This window comes from Hesperophylax consimilis, chromosome 28, assembly GCF_061612785.1.
Source record: "Hesperophylax consimilis isolate HC1 chromosome 28, BYU_Hcon_1.0, whole genome shotgun sequence".
Classification (NCBI taxonomy): Eukaryota; Metazoa; Arthropoda; class Insecta; order Trichoptera; family Limnephilidae; genus Hesperophylax; species Hesperophylax consimilis.
This window is the reverse complement of record NC_142863.1, coordinates 10,196,405-10,215,158: the sequence shown is the minus strand read 5'-3', so window position 1 is coordinate 10,215,158 and position 18,754 is coordinate 10,196,405. Positions and strand designations below refer to the sequence as shown.

The 18,754-nt window shown below is 38.6% G+C and overlaps 1 protein-coding gene across 2 annotated transcripts in view; it reads right to left on the bottom strand.

The window, feature by feature from the left end:
• The window catches only part of LRP1 (LDL receptor protein 1), a 325,177-nt gene that overhangs the window by 72,665 nt on the left and 233,758 nt on the right, over positions 1–18,754 (bottom strand). Inside the window, exons 74-83 of one of the 2 annotated variants that reach the window (XM_089648596.1) lie at positions 13,615–13,703; positions 13,230–13,310; positions 12,213–12,327; positions 9,690–9,863; positions 8,126–8,285; positions 5,975–6,153; positions 5,583–5,806; positions 3,411–3,590; positions 2,240–2,364; positions 60–257 (exon numbers count right to left, since the gene is read on the bottom strand). In XM_089648596.1, coding sequence (XP_089504722.1) covers positions 60–257; positions 2,240–2,364; positions 3,411–3,590; positions 5,583–5,806; positions 5,975–6,153; positions 8,126–8,285; positions 9,690–9,863; positions 12,213–12,327; positions 13,230–13,310; positions 13,615–13,703 — 1,525 coding nt within the window. The remainder of the gene's footprint in view (positions 1–59; positions 258–2,239; positions 2,365–3,410; positions 3,591–5,582; positions 5,807–5,974; positions 6,154–8,125; positions 8,286–9,689; positions 9,864–12,212; positions 12,328–13,229; positions 13,311–13,614; positions 13,704–18,754) is intronic. The other variant, XM_089648597.1, reaches the window with a different exon arrangement.

Below are 18,754 nucleotides of genomic sequence, written 5' to 3'. Positions count from 1 at the left end.
TAGTGTTTTGTTTTGCTGCTGTTCTGTTTTATTATGGAATCATTGTTTTAGTATGAGACCTTGGCAAGCCCATTGGGCGCGAATCCGCAAATGCCCCCATGCAGACACATCAAGGGGCAGCGGTACTGCTGGCAGCGGGGGCCCGAGTATCCGGGGGCACAGGCGCAGCGCTCCACGCCGTCCACCGCCTCGCACAGCCCCCCCCCGGCGCACGCCAGCGAGCAGCCCACCAGCACAGTGGAGCGCACCACGCAGGCCTGCGACGGGCAAAGGGTTAAAACGGGTGAATTCGGGAACATGGGATGCGGGAGAGCGGGACAATTTGGAGGGTTAACCCTTCAGGTTGGTATGGTTATAAAAGCGTAATATCGGGACATGAACGTGGGTTGTGGGACAGTGGTATAATTTGGAAGATTAACCTTTTGGATGCCACTAAGACCGATACAATAACATTGGTACAGGTATAGTTATAAAAGTGTAACATTGGGACATGGAACCTTGGTTGTGGGAAATTGGGGAAGGTTAAAACTTTGGATGCCACTGTGATGGATATAGTAACACGTATGGTTATATGTTACATTTGGACATGGAGCATGTGTTGTGGGACAGTGGGGTAATTTGGAGGGTTAACCTTTTGGATGCCATTGTGACTGATACAGTAACACAGTGGTACAGGTATGGTTATAAGAGCGTAACATTGGGACATGGAACCTTGGTTGTGGGAAATTGGGGAAGGTTAAAACTTTGGATGCCACTGTGATGGATATAGTAACACATATGGTTATATGTTACATTTGGACATGGAACATGTGTTGTGGGACAGTGGGGTAATTTGGAGGGTTAACCTTTTGGATGCCATTGTGACTGATACAGTAACACAGTAGTGTAGGTATGGTTATAACAGCGTAACATTGGGACATGGAACATGTGTTGTGGGACAGTGGGGTAATTTGGAGGGTTAACCTTTTGGATGCCATTGTGACTGATACAGTAACACAGTAGTGTAGGTATGGTTATAACAGCGTAACATTGGGACATGGAACATGTGTTGTGGGACAGTGGGGTAATTTGGAGGGTTAACCTTTTGGATGCCATTGTGACTGATACAGTAACACAGTGTTATAGGTATGGTTATAAGAGCGTAACATTGGGACATGGAACATGTGTTGAGGGACAGTGGGGTAATTTGGAGGCTTAACCTTTTGGATGCCACTGTGACTGATACAGTAACACAGTTTTATAGATATGGTTATAACAGCGTAACATTGGGACATGGAACATGTGTTGTGGGACAGTGGGGTAATTTGGAGGGTTAAGCTTTTGGATGCCATTGTGACTGATACAGTAACACAGTGGTATAGGTATGGTTATAAGAGCCTAACATTGGGACATGGAACATGTGTTGTGGGACAGTGGGGTAATTTGGAGGGTTAACCTTGTGGATGCCACTGTGACTGATACAGTAACACAGTGGTACAGGTAAGGTAACAAAAGCATAATTATGACTAGTATCACCAATAAGCCAAAATGGTAATATTTGATTCGCCAATCATTAAAAGGTTTAGATATATAAATCATTTTTTTTAATAATTTTTTAACAAAGCAATAGTTTAACTTGTGTGTGGTCATGAGTGTATTAAATTTCCCAAAAGCAATAGTTTAACTTGTGTGTGGTCATGAGTGTATTAAATTTCCCAAAAGCAATAGTTTAACTTGTGTGTGGTCATGAGTGTATTAAATTTCCCAAAAGCAATAGTTTAACTTGTGTGTGGTCATGAGTGTATTAAATTTCCCAAAAGCAATAGTTTAACTTGTGTGTGGTCATGAGTGTATTAAATTTCCCAAAAGCAATAGTTTAACTTGTGTGTGGTCATGAGTGTATTAAATTTCCCAAAAGCAATAGTTTAACTTGTGTGTGGTCATGAGTGTATTAAATTTCCCAAAAGCAATAGTTTAACTTGTGTGTGGTCATGAGTGTATTAAATATCCCAAAAGCAATAGTTTAACTTGTGTGTGGTCATAAGTTCAGGCATTAAATTTACCCAAAAAAATAGCTTGACGACCACTTAAATGCATAGTTAAACTTATTTCTGTGTGGTAATAAGATTCAGTCCCCAAAATACATAATTAATCAATAGTTTGACGATCACAAAGAGAAGTCAACAAGGCAATGTTAATATATAAATATTAATGATGATTACATGAGCAATCCATTTGAAGCAGGCATAAAAGAACTTACGTTGGAAGTGGAGTTGTCGCCCGGTACTAGGCCATCCGGACACAGGCAACTTCTGAAGGGAATTTCCGAGGACATAACACAGAGGGCGCTCTGTTGGCAAGGATTCTTCTCACACTCGTTCACAACTGAGAAAAGAAAAATAATAAAGAGTTTACCCCTTGGGTCTTTTGTGGCCTTTTGTAAACAGAACACCGACAGCAGTAGAGTTTTCTCGTGTAAGGCACAAGTTGATACGGACTCATAATAATTGTTCTATCTCCTTTTGTATTACTGTGAGATACATGATTTAAGCAGTGTTCTAAAGTGGCAACACCTGGCTATGTATTTGAATTTAAAAGTTAACCATAGAAACTTTTAAATAATTATAAAATATTCCAAAAAATCATCGACCGCCATTGCTTTCATGTTGCAAAAGATTTGTCAAAGTATGTATTCATTATTTTTATGGAAACAAAATAAAAGTGAAGTACCAATAATCTTTAAAATATGTTCTATAGTTTCGCGTATAAAGTGGTATTTTTACAGTTTACAAGAAAAAACAATCGGTAAGCGAAAAAAGAATCGTAAAAAAATTGCTCTATTTTTGAAATTCAAATTTAAATATTTTTTTATTGCATAAATCGGTTTGTTATATTATATTTATGTAATTTCATTTATAGATATATTAAAAAACAGCAAATCTATTTTAAAATTAATGTCGAACGGGAACATTTCGGGAGCTGTTCAAATCTGGTCACCAAACACGGCTAAAGCCAATTCAAGCAACATTTTAATTCTGAATGGTGGTCTTACACCAGGGCGATACTGAGAGTATTTTCCACTCTGGAACGTTCCGCAACTATACCTTATATTATTTAAATGATAAAACTTTGCAATAATAAAATTTATATGCGCACGCCGGGATTTGAACCAGCGACCTTTAGTTTGCTAGTCGAGAGCCTTACCCCTTGACCACGGAAGCCGTCAAAAAGATTTTGACTATTTTTATTAAATAGTGGTTTGTACAATTTTTATTTTTTTTTTTAAATAATAATAATTTATCAATGTTTCTTGTGCAGTTTTTCATACTTAATAGCTAAAAGTCAATTAACTGAATGATCAACTTCCATAATGAAATCAAAATCTCTCGTAGCGCAACTGTCTCCAAAGTGTAAGCAATGAATAAACTTACAGTACTGTTCCTGTACGTTTTCGTGCAGCATCACCATCCCGGACAGGCGGTTGATCCCGCGCACCATGTAGGACGTGCCATTCTCCCGGCCGGACTTTTCCAGCCGCATCAGCGTCTGTCCGAAATAGGAGGACATGTAGGCGGCGTCCTCAAACACCACCAGCTTGTAGGGTATGTCGCCTGGGGAACAACACAGGCAACTTATACTCTGATTGTACTTCATTTCTGGCCTGTCTGTAACCAGAGCCGTCAAGCGCTAAGGAGCGTTGGATCTACACACACTCTAAATATCCTACACACTCGTAATAATACCATCAAAAAGCAAAAAAACAGTAATAAAGTAATACTATTAACCAGAGACGGCTCTAGGGAACCAGTCGTGATAGGTCATTTGAAAAAAATGTGTGACTAATCTTTATTTGATATTGTGAAAAATGCCCATATATTATTATCTATATCAATTTGTTATAGTACAGAGTTTTCCAATAAGTGTTATTTTGATATTCAATCGTAAAAGATCAATGGTTTCGTTGCTTGTGTGGCACATAGCGCCGTCTTGTTGAAAGTAAACGCTGTCCAGATCAATACCATCCAATTCCGGCCATAAAAAATCATTAATCATCTCTCGATAGCGCAATCCATTCACCGTAACTGTTGCTCCAGTCTCGTTTTCGAAAAAGTAAGGTCCAATGACTCCGCCGGACCATAAACCGCACAAAACAGTCACACGTTGAGGATAGAGAGGCTTTTGAACAATAACTCTTGGGTTTTCCGAGCCCAGATGCGACAATTTTGCTGTTGACGAAGCCACCGAGGTGGAAATGGGCCTCATCACTCAAGATGATTTGCATTTGATTCACTCAAGTGAATTTTGATAATTTCAATGCGTTGTTGAAGCGTGAATTGTTCCATTTATATTAATGGCGTAGTTTCTACTTGTCAAATGTCAAAAAATGACAGCTTCAAAAGTAACATCTACCGAAATAGCGGGCTATTCAAAATAACACCTCTTATTGGAAAACCCTGTATTTAGAATACATATTATGTTAATACAGTAAATAAAATAAAAGTTTGATTCTATTTGACAATGATCTTTTACGTTTTTTGTTTTGTTTCATTCTTCAGCTTCATTCTAAATCGATAACAACTAAAGAATGGTTCCAAACCTTTCCCGAACTATCCAATTTAAAAACAACCATTGTTCCACACACTACAAGCGTGTAAAATGAAAAACCGACATTTGTTTATGTCACCATCTCTGTAAAACATATAATATTTATCGTGTTGTCTCCTCCACGGTCATGACCTAAGAGTTTCTAAGCTTTCTTCGGTACCTAATTTTTAATTCGACGAAAAATATAGTGCCATCTCGTTTATTCTATGGCGCGCATAGGGACAGAAGATGCCAAAGTGGACATTCTTTAAATTGACCAGCGAATAGTATGTGAATGAAAGCTTCTATTAGAGACAACAGATGTCACTGCTAGTCACTCGCCGCCGCCGCTGTTTCGCGTTACATTTTAAATAAATTAAGAATAAGACCAGTTGTTTTGATGCACATAATTGATTATTGTTGTGGTGAGAAATCGGTGTTAGAAAGAGAAAACACCAAGCTTTATATTCAAATCTAGAAATTAACCACAGTAGAATTAAAATGTGCACCTATATGAAACCAAAGGTTTCGACCGCAATTTGAAAAACACTTATGACACTTCAAGAATTTTATATTAATTTTTTTTTGAAACAACAAAAAAGTGAGGTAACATTTACGTTTATAATACATTTGTCTAGTAAAATAAGTGTATTTTTATTTATTTTTTTGCTATCAATAGTTTTGGTTACAAAAAATGTAAAGTGAACCAATTCAATTTAATTTAATTTGAAAGTGTATTTCATCACATTTTTAAAAATAGTTTGCAGATATGCACAGATAAAGATAGCTATTCTGGGAAAACGTGTTACGATATAAACATGAAACATATTTTAATAATAAAATATATTTTCTGGTGAACAGAAAACAATTGAAAAAAAAAAAAAAAAAATCATAGATTTTTTTGAGCAAAACTCGTCAAGATAATTTTCACGTGGCTCTGCGTATTTTGGTCTGACAATTGAGTGTACACCAAGGATTTTTCGTTCTGACTCTCCGCAGGTTAAGCGTACGTATGTTACCTGATCCCATCTTCCGCACGATCTTCCTGTCAGTCCCGTCCAGCAGTATGCACTCCACGGTGAAGGTGCGCGCGTCGGCCCAGTAGAGCCGGCTTGCGGGCCAGTCCAGCGCCAGGCCGGTGGGCCAGCGGATGGAGTGGGAGACCAGCTCTTTGCGGGCTTCTCCGGAGAGCGAGGCCAACTCAATGCGCGGCCGGCCCGTCACGCACGAAAAGGCCATTTGACTAGGAAAGGGAAAAAACATCCACAGAACATGAAACCCACAAAAAAGTGACATTATGGGGAAGATGACAGTGAAATTACTAATATAGAATATAATATAATAAAATATAATATACTAATAAAAATTTAAAATTCGTCTACAATTTTGTGGTTCATCGTGGAAGACTTACCGTGATCCTGGTATGACGATTATGTCCATGGGATCACCGAGGTCTCGGAGCAGTGTGGTCTTCATGCGGCCCTGCAGCGTGCTGGCCATCACGGACCCTCGCTGCCCCAGCTCCGTCCAGTACAGCCGCTTCGTCACCCACTCTACGGCTATTCCTCTCGGGTCTCTCATGCCGGTGATCTAAACAGAGACGACAAAATTAAACTGAATTGGACGATTGCAGTAATTCATTTTATCTTATGGCAACTCCGGACCACAGACAAAAACACCTTAAAACTTACAATACACTAGCGCCACTAGCAGTGGCGGTTCGTGGTCTTTTTAACAGGGGGTTCAGAAATTCAAGAGAAGATAAACATATCTAATTAAAATTTACTTACTGTTGTCCTTCGTCAAATAGTCGAATACGGCAGCAGTCACACAACTTAAATAAAGTTAGTGGGAGGGGTACCTACATATTATTGTTTTTAAATCACTTTACACTAGACACAATTATTAGATAATGAGAAAAGTTTTATAGGAATTAAATTGTTTAATGTTTTTATAGCACTCAATGTATGTTGCTAATTATTATTGTTTTTTCGAGAAGAATAATTTCGTAGAATATATAATTGATATTTTAAAACATAAAAAAAAAAACAAATAAAGGTGGCACGAAATAAATTTACTAAGTCTACTTCAATAGGTAGTAGATTTGCAAATGCCATAAGCAAACGGTTGGAGAAATGCAGAAACAAGAAAACAAAAATATGTACAAAAATGACTACAAAGTTAAATACCATAATATAACATAAAAAATAACACTTGCTTCCCTATGGTTCAAAGGTCAAACGTCGGCCCGTCAGCCCGCGAAGTTCTCGGGTTTCTTCGGTTACATTCGTCAATGTTCGGAGGTCACGTGATTTCATAACGCGTGTTCGACGCACACAATTTGTCTTAGTTTTGCAAAGAAAGACCAAATTTTGTATATGTCACCGTCATAGGGTCTGTACCGGCTAAAATTCTTTTGTATGAAGAGTTTGGCGCGGATTTCAACTCGCACAAACTTGGAATATGTATCGTATTTTTCGGTGGCGCGGGTTTTGAAGGCGAAATTTTAATAGCGTGCTATCTATAATGTGCTTATATTATTATAAAACAAGTTTGTTTTATTTTCTCATCTTTTTAATGGGGGTTCGCCGCACAAACGCACTTTAGAGAAAACCGCCACTGGCCACTAGTGAAACACTGATAATAAAAACAAATTAATTAATCTCTTTTTTCATGGCAGAGTTTAACAGCCTCGGGAAAGGTATGCACTAATGTTATTTAGGTTCAATATTGAAAATTGCTAAAGTCACCTCATTTTACGGCACTTTTAGAAAAAAAGTATAGATTTTTAATAAAATGTATAGATAATAGAAACAAAGGCTGAAATGACATGGAAGCTTGGCAACTGTCACCGAGCTACGACCAAATTGCATAGACTAAGAAGAAGCTGTTGACGCAACTATTAATCTTCCATTAACATTGTCCTTGCAATTTTTCCCATCCTATTTTACCTACAAGTACCTGTCATTATCTGACTATACCCACGTATGTGTTTGACATTTTACAACAATAAAAGCGACTGTCAAACCAGTTTATTGATGGAGCCTGTTTGATGAACATCTATTTGTATTCAGTGCTGTTATTAATATCAACTCAGGGTAGAAGGCCTGTGCAGTGAATATATTCGGTTCCCTCAGTGTCTTTCGTATCTAACCTGGATGTTGTGGAAGCTTGTGCATAAAATAAATCATATCTCCTGTGAGTGAAACCAACCATCATCATCTTTGAAGAACATCAAAGGGGTAAGTCGGATTCCTTCCTTACTCCATGTTCACCATCTCCAACCATAGTTGTGTCAACTTCCAAGTTTACAATTAATTTTTACAGTCCACTCTTGATTCGCCTATTGCGATCACAGATGCTAAGCAATGAATGTTATATGTTTGGCGTGTAGGTAGAAACAAAGGTGGTGTGCCGCTGTGCGCAGATGCGATTTGCAGTAATTGGGTGAACGATGTTGGCGACAGTCTCGTGCGCGCGGTTTCACACTAATACTTTGTTGCATTTTGGGCACTTGTTCATTGTGTTTCTTTAACTATGGTAAAATGGTTTGTTGGCTTACCACGGTGATGTAGGGCACCCGGGATGACATGACGGGCGTGTGGAGAGACAGGTTGGCCGAGTCCAGAGTGATCTTGGCGATCATCTGCAGGCGGTGCTCCAGCCAGAACACCTCCGTCACGTTGGGTCCCCACAGCACATCCAGGTCACCTATCTTGAAACTATTGAGAAAACAAATAAAAAATAATATTATAGAAACAAATAATATAATGTTTAAGGCTTGTATGTCCTATGTATATTCAGTAATTAATAGGTGATGTGTGTAGTGCATAAGTGTGGGTATATATGTGAGTGTGTGTGTATGTACATGCAAGTGCATTATTAATCAGTTTATATCATTGACACAATGCTCCTTTTAAATATTGGCAGTGAATCCTAAAAAATATATAGATTAGAGTTTACACAAATATTATTCTAATATTGAGGCCTGGAAGAGCTAGGCATCCACAATAGGCTATCAACTGCATACAGCGGTATCCAAAGATACTTTGAACACGTCGCTTGCCAAACTGAGAGCTCAAACTCATGGTCACTGGCAAAGTGGAAGGCAGAGGAAGATCACCGATGTGTTGGACTGATCAATATCTCTCCATGCAGCGCAGGACCGTGAGGAGTGGAGAAGCCTGGTTCATTGCATTAAGTCAATTGGAGTTGGGAGCAGCGTCTCAAGAAGAAGAAAGGCATGAGATTTTCATAAGAAAGTGGAAGATAACCAGAAACTGGCAGGGAAGACATATTTTAGATGCAGTCAGGACTCTCGAAGAGTTATAGCAACGAAGATATATGTATGAAAGGCTCGAGTTTATGATGACCAGATGGACAAAAATTAACCAGTACCCCCTCTGTTGTACTGACAAGCCGGTAATGCTAACTGCCAGCCAACATGATTCTATGGACAAAAATTATTAATAGAAGGTGCATCGGGCAACTAGGGCTGGCGATAGCAGTCAAATTATCATGCTATTTAGTTGGGTTTTGTATTTACACTTACACTTTTGATGTGTACTTGATCAGCAGTTATGTAATACTATAATCATAGTACTGAAAGGCCAACTAAAAAAAACAAAGGTTAAGGTGCTCCCATAGCCGCTGTGCCCACATGATGCGCAGATGGGGCCTTAAAGAGTCGGCGATGTGTGAATGTGATGCGGTGCAGACCACCGAACATGTGGTCAACGAATGCCCGCTCCATTCATTCCCCGGCGGGATTGATGAGGTTCACATGGCGACGCCTAGAATGTCTCGCAGACCAAGATGTCCCCCTCTGACCCCCCCGCCATACGAAAGAAGAAGAAGAAGAGGCCAACTTAACTCTGACTTCAATACAGCCACTGTGTCTGAGCTAGTCACAACATTTTAAGATGGCTTCCGTTAAGAGATATAAACTTATATATTATTTGTCTTAACACTTCTTAACCTTATCTAAGCGGCTGTCGCATATGTGATCTATTGGCGATCGATATATGCAACATCCCCGTACGTGTATGTCGCATATATGATCCACTAAAACACAAAAGGTGCCAATAGATTGTGTTGAAACGGTTAAATAAGAAAGAAGTGTTCACCCAGCAGTGCTCTGGTTCTTCTGCAGCAGGTGAGTGTGATACTCCTCTCCCGGCTTGTACGGGTTGAAGATGCGAATGTCCACGTCGCTGGAGACTATCAGCTTGGCCGGGGCCCCGATGGCCTCGCAGGCGTGTATAGACCCGTATGTCTGAGCCTGGAAACCTGGAGCGCATCTGGAAACACATATATATTGAGAAATGTCACTGAAATCATAAAATGCAGTAAATTTTTTTTTACCTGCTTAACCCATTTCACCACGATTGTTATGACTTAATTTTTTAATTAAAAATACTATTTAATTGTTAAAACTTTTATTTCAAAGAAACCTTAACACTAAACTTAAACACATGAAATTAAAAGGGTCCAACACAGAACTTGTTGGGAAGTAAGAGCTTCATAGATGCACACACAGATGGCAGTGCATAGAGCTTGTGAGGAAGCCCGCAAGATGGAGCCAGTGGCCAGTAGTCGCCAGGGCCAGTGGTAAGGCTCTCAGAGAAACTTACTCTTTCAGATTCCAATTAGCAAGCTTCTAGTTAGGTCGACTATCGAGTCACCATTATAATACGTGGAGTATTAACTCTTTGCACACGGCCGTATCAACTATTGTTACGGCAAAAAGTCTATACTCACACGCGGCTGTATCAACAGTTGATACGGAAACTTTGACGGCCAATATTCCAGCGCTCTTTCGTCATAAATGTATTTCTTGCTCACTTGGACATTCGTAGAACTATCATGATGCTGACATCTACAAGAATTTCTCAAAAATAAAATTGTATTTCATAAAAAAAAGATAGATAATCATGTGCGCCTCTTCGCGCCTTTTAGTCCTTTAGTTTACATTTTTGTCAACGGATGGCGTTAGTACTAGTATGTCATTCACAACTTTTCATAACTAAAAATGATAAGTGCTCATGGTGTCCCACTTGTGTCTATCACCTAAGTACACACACGCCGAGTGAATGGCGGGACCACATTCAAAAGATACGGTACGTCTTTGTATGAAATTTTATGTTTTTGTTTTTATAAACATCTAAGAGTGTTGACACACGAGGATTTGTTTTCATACTGTGGAGAATAATCTGTTCTGTCTATATAGTCCAATAAATCATACCAGAATGCTATAATTTAACATTTAATTGCGTGCATAGGTATTTGAAAATAGGTACTGCGTACGGGTATAGATAAAACGGAGCAAATTAACGCGTTCAAAAGGTTAATAAATCCCTGATTAATATAAAAGAAACATTTTATTATTAAACTCCTTCCAAGACGAGTTGTAGACCTGTCTGTACGAACACAACAGAACTGTAGATTTTTTTTGTTTTTATTTGGATATTTGTTTAATCTTCATCTCTAGGCAGTTTTGGTAGGGATGGTATTTTTTTAAACATTCTGACATGTGGAGAGCCACCAAGCATTTCTCACATTCCCATCGTGATTCACTTTTCTTTTTCAGTAATGAACACATTTTTCAAAGCCTGGACGGGTTTTGTTTGACAGGATTTGGAGGAATTAGTCTAGGGAAATGCGCCATTGTACAGCCTGTAATCGTAAAGGGCATGCTCCTTCAGATGCCCTTCCTCGCCTCTTGTATGGTGGTAGCGTAATATTCTCTAATATGCTTTCAGCAATGCCTACGCTATAGTCGCTACATTAGACATATTTTTATGTAATGCAAAGGTATTAGGTAAGGCCATGTCATCCAAATAAATAAAAAAAAATTGTATCTCTTGGAGTACCTCTGTCGATCTATGTAAATCGGCAGCGAAATCTCGATTTACGAGTAAATATATCGTATTTTTACGAATTTATTTCGAATATCTGAATTTTAAATGACCCGCCGCGACGGAAATCGGACGCGGAAATATATCGTATTTTTACTAACTTTACTTCGAATATCCGAGTTAAAAAATACGGCGCGACGGAAATCGGCCGAAAAATTTCGATTCATCCGAAATATGACATATTTTTACGAATTTACTTCAAATATCTGAATTTAAAAGGCCGGCCGCAACGAAAAATTGCCAATAAAATTCGATTTACGCCGAAATATATCATATTTTTACATCATATATCAGAATTTAAAAGGTTGGCCGCGACGGAAATCGGCCGCGTATTCTCGATTTAAACGGAAATATATCGTATTTTTACGAATTTAAATTCAGATATTCGAAATAATGGGCCAGCCGCGACGTAAATCTACCGCAAAATCTCGATTTACGCGGAAATATATCGTATTTTTACGAATGTCCCGTGGATTTCGAATTAACGAGGTTCTACTGTATTTTATTGGATATTTTGGCATTCACCTAAGGTGGTTTAATTAGAGTAGTGTTAATGTTCTTGTTACATTTGTTGTCCTCCGTGGTAGCACTGTTACAAGTTCCACTAAAACATAACGATGTATGCCATTGGAAATTGCAAACAATTTACAAAACGCGCTGTGTGATGAGATAGAATTGCGTGGAAAAGGCCATCGTTATAAAGGTTAAAAAACTGGTGGTTGATATACTTACTTGCAAGAAACCAGTCCTAGCTTCTTTTCCACACATATTTGCGAGCAGGCCCCCAGCGAGCAGGGGGACTTGGTGCAGTCCACCTCATCAGACATGTCACCGCAGTTGTCCTCGTCTGGAAATAATAATAAACAACTTAAGGCTCCGTTGTAACTAACTAACACAGGGGTAGGCAGAGTGGACGGACCGCCAAACAACTCGCTCTTGGCACACACTCCTTGTCTCATTCGCATTCATACATCGTCTCATACATACTCTTCGATTATTCTGTGAAGTGCGGGGTCACAAGTGGCTGTATTAAGTGTGAAGGTGAACATCGCATCCTCGGGCATTAGGAACCAAAGGGGGATAGCCGACCAGCAGGGTTAAGGCATTTATTAGCGGCTGCCACAACTCTCTACATGTTGTAGGACTTTTTTTATGTGAATACTGCACAAGAGTCCCAACTGCTCTCGAATGTCCGGACCCAGTGGGACCATGGTAGAGTAAGAGGGGAAGCGAAGGGTTTTTTTTTTAAATGTGAGCCTGTGAGACTATGGCATCCCCAATTGGGGTATGTTGTGAGGCTGAAGATAGTGGGGAGGGGAAAGAGGAAGGTGGGGGAATACCTGGTTATTCAGATCTGGTCACCAAACTCAGCTAAAGTCATTTCAAGCAGCGTTTCAATTCTAAATAGTGGTCTTACACTGAGAATACCTTTCGCTCTGGAACGTGCCGCAAGTATACTATATATTATTTTTAATTAATAAATTGCAAAATAACACAAATTCATCAGTTAAAATTTACTTGCTTATGACGGGATTTGAACCCGGAACCTTCGGATTGCTAGAAAGAGGAAGATGGATAAGTATTTGACTATTCAGATCTAGTCATCAAATACGGCTAAAACCATTTCAAGCAACTGTTGGATTCAGAATAGTGGTATTTCACCGGGGTGATACTAAAAGTATCTATCACATTTATTATAGTGTCTATGTATGCATTTCTTCTTCTTATCTTAAAACTGATAATACTAACGATTGCAGGTGAGATTTTTGGAAATGCAGTGGCTGTTTGTGCATCTGAACTGGTCCTTTGCGCAAAGTCCTCCTTGTTTACCTGAAAAATAAATAAATTTATTAAATTAAAATATCTCATAATAGGGCTGCAAGTCACTAGCTAATAATCTTAGTTATAAGACTTAGTTGTAAGTCACTTAAGCCACTAGTAATAAATGGAGGTAATAAGTCTAAGTGATAGGGGAATAGGTTAAATATATAAATTAACTTGTTAAGCTCCCTTGAGGTGATTTTCTCATGAATATCTACGCTAAAGAAATGATCCAATGATTATTATTATTATTATTATGTGTTTCTCAAACGTAAGAGATAGCAATATTATTGAAAGAAGAAAGAATACTTACAAGCTGCGGGGTTTTCATCGGAGCCATCTCCGCAATCATCAATTCCATCGCACCAATCCTGGATGGATATACACTTGTGGTTGCGACACCTGGAACACAACAAATAACATATTCTTAACACTCTCAAACTCACATTAAAAGTGTTAATAGCAGTGGTGGCTCGTGACTTTTGGGTGTAATAGAGTGCTAATATTACAAAAATGGCATTATTGATGTTGCTGTAGCTGCTACAACATTATAATTGCCATTTTTTGTAATATTAGCACTCTAGTACACCCAAAAGTCACGGGCCGCCACTGGCAAATAGAAAATTGAAACAACAAATAATCTGAAATACAACTCGGTAAGAACACACTATAAGATATCAGGGCAAATCAGAATCCATACATTTTCTATGAAACATTTTCATTCTTTTTTTTTTTTTCCATTATTTCTGGCTTTCACCCTTCAAGGGTGTTCTTGGCCATCATTTAAAATTATTGAGAAATGAAAGGTGAATTTAAATATTAATTTTATTTAAATAGGCAAATTTCAAAATTATAATGAAAATTGGAGTCGAGTTCAGACTTAGAAGAGATGAGATGTTGAATGGAGGGGAGGCAATTTTAGATAAAGCTTGATAGAAGAGAGGATATTTGTTTAGAGAGGGACAACCAAAAAATATGTGATCTAAAGTTCCCACTTCTAGACCACAGAATGTACAATCTGGGGAGTCAACAACGTGAATTTTAAAAAGATGGGAAGGAACGGAACAATGTCCGATCCTCATTCGAATGAGTGAAGAAATTTCTTTTTTGGAAAAATGAGGAAATTGCTGAAACCACGGTTTTGATGGAATAGTCCTTTGTATTGAGGCATAGCAGGCTCCCTTGGATTGACTAGCAATGTGCCAATACTCTGACCAAACATTGCGGTATCTATCTTTGATGATGGAAAAAATGTCAGATAGGGGAATGTGGTTTACGAGGGTAACAACAGGGTTGGACGCTCCTTGTTTTGCCAAGGCATCCGCAATATCATTACCCATGACACCAACATGTCCAGGAATCCAAATCAGAGTTACAGTTTTACCAGAGCTTTGAATGGAGGCTATCATCTCTCGAATAAGGCATACAAAGTGATCATCAGGATGAAGAAGAGGACTGGATTTAAGTTTTTGGAGGGAACTGAGAGAGTCAGAGAGAACGAGGGAATGTTCAAAATTATTTTTGATTATATATTTGAGAGATTCTATTATTGCAATACACTCGGCTGAAAATATTGAAAATTGATTTGAAATTGAATGAAATATTCTGTCATTAGAATTATTGTGGTAAACGTTAATACCTATACCACAGTTAGGAGAGTCGGGAGATTTGGATCCATCAGTAAATAAAAGAGAAAAGTTGGGCCATTTAGATAAAATAATGTCATTGAACATATTATTGACAGTTCGGGCCGGGAGATTGGAATGACTTTTAAGGATTCCGATCCCTTCTATTATTGTTGGGGATAGGGTGACGTGACTATATTTTAATTTGTATAAGGGAAGTAGATCATTTTGGATGATGTGAAGCTCTGAGAGAGACTTAAAATTTTTACAGATGTCAGGAAGAGGTTTAGTTGAAGCTCTGATTGTAGATGAATGGGTTGAGTCAATGAACAACGAGACGCTGGGGATAATCTGATGACATTTAGAATTTAAACATTTAAGAGCAAATTTGTCAGCAAATAGTTGACGCCTTAAATAAAGAGGAGGATCAGAACATTCTACTTGAAGGGAATTGATGGGTGATGATTGCATCGCTCCAGTTATAATTCGCAAAGATTTAGATTGAATTTTGTCTAATTTATCAAGTACATTTTTTGAGGCAGTACTAAAAAGTGGGCAGGCATAGTCAAGTTGGCTTCGAATAAGTGCGTTGTAAAGCAACTTAATGCAAGTAGGGTGAGATCCCCACCAAACGCCAGATAATGATCTGATGATATTTATATTTTTTTCGCATTTAGTAACTAAATTATTAATATGGGGAGACCATTTAAGTTTCCTATCAAATGTTACTCCCAAAAATTTTACTTCAGAAGCGTTGGGGATGGGAGAATTTTTAAATAAAATTTGAACGGGGGGGTTTTTATGGCGGTTTGAGAAGGTGACACACTGAGTCTTTTGGATTGAAAGTTCAAGACCATTTAACGTGAGCCATGTGCAAAGGGCATTCATGGCTTCGTTAAGATATTTGACGGCGAGAGGAATGATTTTGGATGATAAGAAGAAAGCTATGTCATCTGCGAACTCAATAACTTTTACTTGTGGGGGAATAGCGACATGCATATCATATGTGTATATATTATACAGTAAGGGGGACAATACATCGCCTTGTGGTAAACCCTTCCAAATAGACCTACTTTGAGGAGAAATATCTGGAAGTTCAATGAAAATTTTTCTATCTAGAAATAGATTAATAATAGATTGGACAAACATGGGGGGGAGGCCAAGGCCTAGAAGTTTTTTTTTCAAGATTGGGATGGAAACATTGTCAAAGGCGCCTTCTATATCTATAAAGACGGGAAGACAAACTTCCTGTTTAGAAATTGATAAATTAATATCAGTACTGATGATGGCTAGGTTATCTTGAGTGGATTTTTTTTTCCTAAATCCAAATTGAGATGGAGAGAGAAGCTGTTTACTCTCGACAAAAAATTCTAATCGGTTTTTAATTAATTTTTCATAAAGTTTACTGAGGGTGGATGAAAGAGCGATTGGCCTCTAGTTGGATCCAGAATTTGGTGATTTGTTTGTTTTTAAAATAGGGATGATTATTTGACAACTCCAGTCATCAGGCATTATACCAGTCTGGAAGATTTTATTTAAGATGCTTAAGAAGTGGTTTAGAACATTATCATTACTATTTTTGATTATGCTATAAGGTATACCATCTCTGCCTGGAGATGAGTCCTTGACTGTTGATAAACAATTTTTTAGCTCAATTAAGGTGAACGGAGAGTCTAGCCAATGATTAGACATAGGAGTATTATAGATGGGTGTTATTTCATCTAAGTTAGGTACAGAAGGGGGGGCAATTTTGTCCAAGAATTCATCGATCCATTTAGAATGAGACGCTCGAGGAGATGGTGAACTGAAGGAGGATCGAAATCTTCGGATCATAGACCAAACTTCCGAAATTGGAGTGTTCGGAGATACTGAACTGCAGAAGTTGTACCATCCGGATCTTTTTTTTGACCTCAATACCCTTTTGGCATTGGATTCAGCGTTTTTGTATATAAGATAGTTCTCCATAGTCATATTGTAACGATAGGTAAGAGATTTAGCTTTCCGAATTCTTACTACTTTGGAGCATTCCTCATCCCACCAGGGAGTTGGAGGGAGTTTTTTGAGAGATTTAGTTTTAGGGGGAGGATTTGATTTATTTATTGCAGTTATGAGCATTGATTTGAAGTTATTATAATCATCTTTGACGGAAAATATATCGGTGGCGGGTAAATTGAGTAGGAACTTGTCCATATGAGAGTTAAATTCATCCCATTTGGTGTGTTTTGTTTTAACCTTTGTCGAAATATGAGACTTGTCTGATTGGAAAGAAGTTTGATAAGTAATGGTGATCGGGAAATGATCACTGGAGCAAGGGTCGGGGGACACCACCCACGAGGTGAGAGAAGCTAGACTAGTAGAGCATATCGAGAGATCCACTGCACTGGGGTTTGTGCTGGGGCGTGAGATCCTAGTAGGAGATCCGTCATTCAAAAGGAAAAGGTTGGATTGATCTAGGAAATCCATCACACTTCGACCATCTCGGTCGGAGAAAGCAGAACCCCAGACGGGGGAATGGGCATTAAAATCGCCTAATATAAAGAAAGGAGGGCTTAGTTGACTTACAATTTGCAACCAAATTTGTTTATTGAAGTGGGCTGTTGGGGGAAGATAGACTGAAATAAAGGATGTATCCTTTATTTTAGCTGCAACCATTTGGAAGTCAGCATTGGGGGGTTTGATATTATTTATTGGGGAAAATGATATTGATTTTTTAATAAAAAGGGCAGCACCGCCGCCCGTACCTCCTGGGCGGTCGTCGCGGAGACAGGAATACCCTCCCACATTAAAGTGGGTGGATGGAGTAAACCAAGTCTCCGAGATAGCAGCCAAAGAAATAAAGTTGGAATTTAATAGGTTAAGGAGATCAGATTTGTTAGAAATAGCACTTCGGCTATTCCACTGAAGTATTCTGACATCCTGAAGAGTCATTTTGAATAAATGATTTCAATGTGGAAATAATAGTAGCAGCGTTGGACGGTAGATTAGGTTGAGAAGAAATGAGGTCAATTAGAAGCATAATAAGAGTTTGGATAAATGAAGAATTGTCTTGGGAGAGTTTTTCAGAAAGTTTATGAGAGTTCATTGAGGAGGGATTATAATTATTTGCACACCCATTTGTGGCATTTGAAAGAGATGAACCATTGGGATTTAAGAGCAGTGAGTTGTGTTGTAGCTGATCGTATCCAGGAGCCGGTTTAGAGATAGCATTTTTGTATGTGAATTTAGTTGAACGAGAAGAAGTTGTTGTAGAGGAGGGAAGAGGGTTGGATGAGGAGTTGCTGGATAAAGCCTCAGCAAATGATTTTTTGACAGGCGGGAATAGTTTAGAAGCCTGCAGAAAAGACAAGTTCTGAGAGGCCATTTTTCATTCTTTGCGGATCTCCATATTTCACATCTCATTTCTACAGCATTCAGTCTACTTTCATCCTATCTCTGCCAGTTCCATGCCTCACTTCCATAGATTAGGGTAGGTACTAGGTACTCCATTGTGGACTGCTAGCTTCGCTTCTTTGGACAACTTTTTGTTAGTGGAGTTACCTGCATTTACCCTTCTTTCAATATCTCTGTCAGCCTTCCCATCTCTCGTAAACATACTTCCTACTTAATTACTGTTACACTTATTGTGATATCAGATATTGCAATACTACGATTCAACTTTGCGTTGCGTGCGTCGTTTGCGTGACAAGTGTGCACGTTAGAGGAGAGGCGTATTTATCGTACCCAGTAAAAGTACCGGGTATTTTTATGCAGTACTATGTACCTGTGACAAGTCTCCAAAATATCTGGTTCCAAAATACTCACAAGTATTTTACAATGGGACTGAGTATT